The 7,597-nt window shown below is 54.4% G+C and overlaps 1 protein-coding gene across 1 annotated transcript; it reads left to right on the top strand.

Annotated features, from left to right (window-relative positions):
- The first annotated feature begins 1,903 nt into the window (after window positions 1–1,903).
- On the top strand, window positions 1,904–7,597 carry LOC135979171 (maestro heat-like repeat-containing protein family member 1). Its single transcript, XM_065579709.1, has 6 exons — window positions 1,904–1,923; window positions 3,951–4,030; window positions 4,453–4,558; window positions 4,767–4,862; window positions 4,996–5,100; window positions 5,537–7,597. The coding sequence occupies exons 3-6, from the start codon at window positions 4,457–4,459 to the stop codon at window positions 5,762–5,764; spliced, it is 531 nt and encodes a 176-aa protein (XP_065435781.1). The 5' UTR covers window positions 1,904–1,923; window positions 3,951–4,030; window positions 4,453–4,456; the 3' UTR covers window positions 5,765–7,597.

Genomic DNA, 7,597 nt, shown 5'->3' with positions numbered 1-7,597 from the left:
GCTGGCTACCAGAAAATCTCTCTTCTGCAGTGACGTGGGGTTAAGGGACACGGGGGAAAAGACATGGAGGCTGTGACTAAATTTAGAGCAGCAAGGCCAGGAAAACCAGGGTTAGGTCCCAGGCCTGGCTATCAGATCTGCTGTTTTCTATTCCTGGCTTTGGGACCATGAGCGAGTCTCTGCACCGCTGGGTGCCTCGGTTTCCCCAGCTATCAAATGGAGCTAATCAAGGTTTTGTTTCTTCTCCCCATTTTACAGGGTGGGAAAGCGAGACACAGTTGGGACCTGTCTACACTACAGGTCTGTCGTGCGTTTGTAATCTGATGACCCCCACATGTTGTTCAGAGCCTATGGACAACACAGCTCCTAAAGGTACGTTTGTTCTGTGTTTATCCCCTATGTACCAGCAGGGCTGGACAGCATTTCTCACTGTGATGTGGGGAGCAGGTCCTGGGTACTAAGGGTCCGAAGAAGCTCTCAAGGACTAATTTTTTAAAATAATTGTTATCAATGACTTGGGAGAAAACCATAAAATCACTGCGGATAAGATTGGGGGGTGACAAAATACAGGCAGAGTGGTATCTCCTGATGGGGAGAGGGCAGTGATACAGAGCGATCTGGCTCATTCGGCCAGCTGGACCCATTCAAAGAAAACAAGTTTGAGCAGAGCCCAATGCAAGGTCCTATACGTAGCCACAAGGCACCCCGGCCACACCTCCAGAATGGGGACGTGGATCCAGGAAAGCCGTGAGTCTGAAAAGGATTTAGGGGCCAGAGTGGAGAAGCCACTCAACATGAGCTCCCAGTGTGATGCTGTGGTGAACAGGGCTAAAGCCATCATTAGACGTAGGAGCAGAGCCGTGAGTAGGATAGGGAGGTGACACAGCAGCAGTGAGACTGCTATTGGAATACTGCCTCCAGTCTTGGTGTCCTCCTTTGAAAAAGATGGTCCTAGAAATTGGAGCTGGGGCAGCAAAGAGCCACCAAATGTTCTGAGGGCTGGAGAAAAATGCCTTCTAGTGAGCTATTGAAAGAGCTCAACCTGTTTAGCTTATCAAAAGAAGATTGAAAGGGGACTTCACTGAAGTGTTGAAATGCCTTAATGGAGAGAAAATATTGGGTATTAAAGGGCTCTTTAATCGAGCAGAGAAAGGCAGAACAAGACCCAATGGCTGGAAGGTGAAAAGAGACAAATTCCTATGACAAATAAGTCACAAATATTCAACACCAAGGATGATTGAACACAGGAAGAAGCTACCAAGGAAAGTGGTGGATTCTCCATCTCTTGATGTCATTAATAAAGACTAGATGCCTTTCCGGAATGTGTTTGCCCCAAAAGTAGCTATTGTGGTAGACAGGAGGCCTGTGATATGCAGGGGGTTAGATTAGATGCTCTAACTGTCTCTTCTGGCCATAAAGTCTACTCCTTTCTGAGAAACCGAGTGTAGCATTGGGAGCAACTCGTGATGTTTTACTGTCTAGCCGGCTTAGTTCCTAGAATGAACACTGAGTGTGGTACAGACTAACACGGCTGTTACTCTGAAAAAAGATCCACAGGGAGTAGCTCAAACCTCCAAAGTGTCTGCCCTGTGGCAGGACATTAGCACTGCAGGGGAGGGGTGGGTGTGGCAGTGACATCACAAAGGCCTTTTGCAGGACCTCCGCCTATTGGCCAAAGGTGCAGGGGAGGTGGTGACCTCACAGAGGGATGCTGACATCAGCCAGGCAGGACAGGGGCGCAGGGCCAGGGAAACCTCAGAGACCCCTGTAGCTTTGCTTCAGCAAGTCTCCTTCTCGAGATCTCTCTTTGAGGTCTGAGAGAGTATTTGGGTTCATGTATGTGAGCACCAGGAGGAACCTCTTTTGAGTTTTCTCCTTTCTTTTTCCTGATTTCACTAGAAAACTGACGTCCCTGTTGAGAAGGTAAGAGCCTCCGAGAGGTTTGGAACCTGTTCAGTCTGCTGCATCTGGCGCCAGCTGAATTTTAGGCATGGAAAACACTAGCTTAAGGTGGCCAAATTTTATTCCCCACCTGGGATTTTGTCCCTTAGACTCTCTGGGGACATTAAGGTTTGTCCTTTTTCTTTTACCTTTTCCTCCATCCCTCCCTCCTTTCTCTTCATCTCTTACTTCTTTTGTCCTTTCCCTCTTCCCCTCCCACCACCAGGAGGGGGGTGTGTGTGTCGTGGGGGGTGCTCTACAACTCCCATTGTGGGAGGTCCACCGAAAAATGTGGGGCTGAAATAGTGCTCAGACAGTGATCCCCAGCGGTGACCTGGGCCATCCTTTGACTCTCTGGTGAGAACCCTCATCCTCCCGCCCCTCGGTCTCTACCCTGATTGGCTGAGCAGGGGGTTATTGACAGGGAGGAGACTCAGGTCCCTGTTGTTTCCTTTTAAGACCAAGTAAATAGTCATAACCAGTCATATGTTCGACAAATTTTGCTGCTTCTCTGCAGTTCATTATTTTCTCTACCATTCCAGTTCTCCTAAAATACTTGCTGAATAATTACTATGAACTCTTGCTGGTCTGGAACTCACTTGAGAGCGCTTTATTCAGGTCATTCAATGTCTGAAATTCAAGATCCGATGGTTAGTTTGAAAATCAGGGCTCTTGGGTCCTATTCCTAACTCTGCCACGGACTGGCTGTGTGACCTAAGACAAGTCAATTCTCCTTTCTCAGCCTTAGCTTCTCCCTCTTTCAAGTAGGGATAACAATCCGCCTCTACCTACCTCCTGGCGGGTGGAGGATGGGGATCTATTGGAGAGTGTCACTAGGAGCAGTGCATAAGATGAGGTGTCCTATCATGTTTACTCAGATCAGATTATGACATAATAGAATGGCTGAAATAGTCTATTTTATTTGTATTTTATTATGTTGCAATTGTTAAGAGCAGCAACTACTTAGCTCAGACTGAAACATCTCATCTAATTTTTGAGATCTAAGTGTCTCTTCTTTGTGTAGCTCAAACCTCCAAAGTGTCTGCCCTGTGGCAGGACATTAGCACTGCAGGGGAGGAGTGGGTGTGGCAGTGACATCACAAAGGCCTTTTGCAGGACCTCCGCCTATTGGTCAAAGGTGCTGGGGAGGTGGTGACCTCACAGAGAGATGCTGACATCAGCCAGGCAGGACAGGGGCGCAGGGCCAGGGAAACCTCAGAGACCCCTGTAGCTTTGCTTCAGCAAGTCTCCTTCTCGAGGTCTCTCTTTGAGGACTGAGAGAGTATTTAGGTTCACGTACATGAGCGCCAGGAGGAACCTCTTTTGAGTTTTCTCTTTTCTTTTTCCTGATTTTACTAGAAAACAGACGTCCCTGTTTAGAAGGTAAGAGCCTCCGAGAGGTTTGGAACCTGTTCAGTCTGATGCATCTGGCGCCAGCTGAATTCTAGGCCTGGAAAACACTAGCTTAAGGTGGTCGAATTTTATTCCCCACCTGGGATTTTGTCCCTTAGAATCACTGGGGACATTAGGGTTTGTCCTTTTTGTTTTACCTTTTCCTCCATCCCTCCCTCCTTTCTCTTCATCTCTTACGTCTTCTGTCCTTTCCTCTGTTCCCCTCCCACCACCAGGAGGACTCTGTGTGTGTGTCGTGGGGGGTGCTCTGCAGTGGGAACAGGGACAATTCTCCAACTTTGGGCAGTCGAGAGCCTGGGTGAGATAAGGGGCGTTAAAACCCTTTGTGAAGGAGAAAGGGGAGTTTCACGGTGTTGAGCACCAAGGAATTCTAAACTTTGCTAAAACATCTAGTCTGCAGAAACCAGAAATGGTCGGGGCGAAGAGACGGGAGAAATTCGGAGAGTGGTCACTATTGGGCAGGAATCGGAGGAGCGGGAGGCAGGTGGGGGGGATCCTGCTGGCTGTGTGGGGCCCTGGCTGTGTAATCTCCTCACTGGGAAGTGTCAGTGAGGCCCGAATCTCACACGCTCCTTTGTCTCCTTTGGGTCTCACAGGAGCTCATTGAGGAGCTGCCTGATAACTCTCCACCCGGCGCCGTCCTCGCTAACTCCCTGATTGCTGTGGGCAACCTCAGGTACCGAGACCCTCCGACCCGGTTCCCCTAACCCCAGTGCTGCTCAGGCCCAGGGCTGGGAGTCACTGCCCCTCCCACTCCCAGGTCACCGCCCAAGGGTGGCTTCTCTGGCAGAGGTGCGGGGAAGGGTCACTCTCTCCTGGCTGGGCTGTTCTTTTCACTCCAGTAACATTGCAACGGCTTTGGGGAGAGGCTCACTCCCAGGATCAGATACAGGAGGGGCAGCAGGGTCCAGGGAACAGGTGCTATTCCTGCCCTGCCACTGTCTTTCTGAGAAACCTTGGCCTTGTCATTCCCTGGCTCGGTGCCTCTGTTTCCATTCTTGCCAGCCTGTGCCTATTTTGCTGCAGTTTCACCTGCGTGTTGGTGCCAGTCCCATCCCCGCACTGCACAGTCTAATATCGGCTCCTCTCTCTTGCCAGCACCATGACGCCTGCCCTGGAGCCAGAGCTGGAGACCCACCTCCTCCGAGCTGCCCTGCACGCCGTCTTCACCCTGGGCATGGAGAAGGACACCACCCAAGTGCAGGTAGATCATGCTAAAGTCATGGATTGAAGAGCCAGCTGTCATCCTGCCATGAATCCTTGCTAATTGCCTGCAGTGGGATGTGAATGAGAGAGGCCAGGATATGTGTTTGGGGTCTCACCAGTGCTTCCCAGAGACCCCACTTCCCATCCTGTGGCAGATGTAGCCCCAGTTTCCCTAACTCTGACCCATGGCTCTCCCTTGCTTTCAGGATCTGCCTAGGGTCTTGCCAGACCTCCTGGACGCCATGCTGGGGAACCTGCTGGCAGAGTCCCCAGACACCGACAGGCTCCAGTACATCTTGGAGGTGAGCCCGATGAGAGGGGTGGGGGCAATTTTACCTTCACTCTTCGATCCATTTTCCAGTCAGTCCTCCTAGCCGGGCCCCCAGTGGGCGTCCTTGGTCAGGGCAGTCAGTGCAATGCCTCCTTTCCCCACAGCACATTAACTACTGGATCGTGTCCAGGGTGCCGCGAGAGAGAGCCAGGGCCGTTAAGAGCAGCACGGCCCTGCTCAGATCCACCATCACCCTCCCTGAGTTTGACGTAAGTGACCTCTGACCCCAGCTTCCTGACTCCAGGGGTAGGTGGGCTGGCTCCGACGGGCTGTAGGATCTGCTGCTGCAGGGGCTGTGGGTTAGGAGTGTTCCTCTTGGGGAGGCAGAGTCAGAGCAGAGAGTGAGCCTGGCTTGAGTCAAGTTCTTCTTGTCCTAGTTAAGTGGTGACTCTGGGCTTTTAAGGGGACTGTGCTCCAGGTTCATGGCTCCCTGTCATCCTGGAGCAGCTGGGGAAGCAAGTTCTCATGGAGGGCCCTGCCCACAGCCCTGTGCTCCAGGCTTCCTTGGGGGCAGAGGAAATTAAGGGTCTGGCTCTAGCATCTCCTGCAGAGGGGCTGAGGGGAAGGCGAGTCCTGGCCCGGGGGGGGACTGGGAGCTGACATGAAAATGCTGATGGAGTCCCCTCTCCCTCTCCCGTCCATTAGAACTCAGCGGAATTCTCCAGGATGGGTCACCACATGGCACAGCTGGCTCTTTCCGTCAGTGACCCAGCCAAGGACATCAGCTGGCAGGCCAGGGAGGGGGTTTACCGGCTCTACCAGCTGCTGCTGCACCAGAGGGGTAAGGAACCCAGCTGGGAAATGGCACCCGCTAGAAGACTGAGACTGGGACCCCAGCCAATTTCTCTCAGACTGACGCCGGCTGGAGGATGAGTCTCTCTATCTCTTTCTGTGTTCCACACCATGCCCTGCAATTCTGTTGGGCCGGGCACGCAGCGAGGACTCTGCCCACTGTGCAGCCACCAATGGGATTGGAAGGACACAAGCCCTGCAACCAGAAGGACAAATGTGTGTGTGTGTGTGTCTCTCTCCCTGTCACCTACTCCCTCCTGGGGGAAACCCAGCAGCTGATGGGGGACAAGGTGAGCAGCTGCATTAGACTCAGGAGATTGGGGCGGGGCCCAGGCCTCATTCCCATCCTGTGGCCATTCGCTGGCCTGGCACAAGGAGCCTGGTGTCGAATGAAAGGGAGAGCAGGTGCTCCTGGGAAGGGAGATGAATTCACCTCCATGAGCAGGAGCGAGCCAGCTTGTCCGCGGAGCAGCTCCACCCAGCTCTTTAGCCAGGCTAATTAATGACAAGCTTTGCCTCATCCCAGACTTACGTTCTTAGGACAGGGTGCTATCGCTCTTGGGAAGGGCAGGAGAGTCCCCCAAGTGCCCCCTGCGAGACTCTCCTGTCCCACAGGGCCGCACCCAATTCCTAGTGGTCTGGTGTCTGTGTCACCCGAGCCACCACCCAGAGTTGCTCCCATCACTGGCAGCCTGGGAGGCCAAGGACTGATGGGTGATGGCGTCTGACCAGGCAGGGCTGAGGCACATGGGCAGGGGACGCTTGTCCTGCTGCTGGCAAGGCTGGACCCGTTCTGGAGAGAACAGGAGGATTCAGTCAGCAGTAGGGTTGCCATGTCTAATAAATAAAAAAAGAGGACCCTCCACGGGCCCTGGCCCCGCCCATTTCCTCACCCCTAGCCCCGCCCCAACTCCGCTCCTTCCCCGCCCTAACTCCGCTCCCTCCCACTCCCAGCCATGGGGAAAGGGCTGCCCCAGTTTGCCGGGCAGCCCCCAGACCCTGCGCCCCCGGCCGGCGCTTCCCCAGCGCAGCTAGAGCCTTAAAGTCTGAGAGGGGAGGAGCGGAGCAGCTCAGCTGGAGCCCGGGAAGGGAAGTGCCTGGCCCGTTGCTCGGGGTCCGGAGGCGGGGGGGCTGCCCGAAGCCGGTAGCGCTGGCTCGGGCAGCTCGGCTCTTAAAGTCTGAGAGGGAAGGAGCGGAGCAGAGCAGCTGCGGGAGGGGAAGTGCCTGGCCGGCATTTTGCCGGACATGTTTGGCTTTTCGGCAATTCCCCCCAGACGGGGGTTTGATTGCCGAAAAGCAGGACATGTCCGGGAAAAACGTGACGTATGGTAACCCTAGTCAGCAGGGGCTGCCGATCCGTCCCATTCACCAGGGCTGCCATCCTGCGGCTTCAGCATTAGTGGCTGGGGTGACTTGGGGAAAGGTCTCAACCTCCCCACATCCCACTTCACTGCTGCCAGAATCCCTCTTGCCCCCCCGCTCCAGTCCCCTCCCTACCCAACCTGGGTGGGGCTGGAGGAGAGGGGTCTGAGAACTTGAGCTGTGGATTGGAGGTGGAACAGCTGTCAGGGGCACTGAGGGGGAAGTGGCAGGAGCTCCCTGTACAAGGAGGGGGGTTGCCACTGGAGGTCCCTAGGAAGGACAACAAGACTCCATCCTGGGGGTCAGGAGGGGGAATCCATCCCTCAGAGGTGGGCAGGGGCTGGGTGGAAATGCTGCTGGTTCCAGGGGCCGTTAATCCCCCCTGATTCCTCGGAGGCGTCTGAGTCTCAGACAGGTTCTCGTTCCCTTGCAGCAGGAGGACGTCACGGCCAATGTGATGCGCCAGCTCCGTATCATGCGGCACTTGCGCCAGGTGACCGAGGCGCTGCAGGGCCTGTGCCTCTGAGGCCACCGGCAACTCCCGCTCTCTGC

The sequence above is a fragment of the Chrysemys picta genome, unplaced genomic scaffold (assembly GCF_011386835.1).
Source record: "Chrysemys picta bellii isolate R12L10 unplaced genomic scaffold, ASM1138683v2 scaf697, whole genome shotgun sequence".
NCBI classification, from domain to species: domain Eukaryota; kingdom Metazoa; phylum Chordata; order Testudines; family Emydidae; genus Chrysemys; species Chrysemys picta.
The sequence above is the reverse complement of the archived record's forward strand: the minus strand, read 5'-3'. Positions and strand labels throughout refer to the sequence as shown.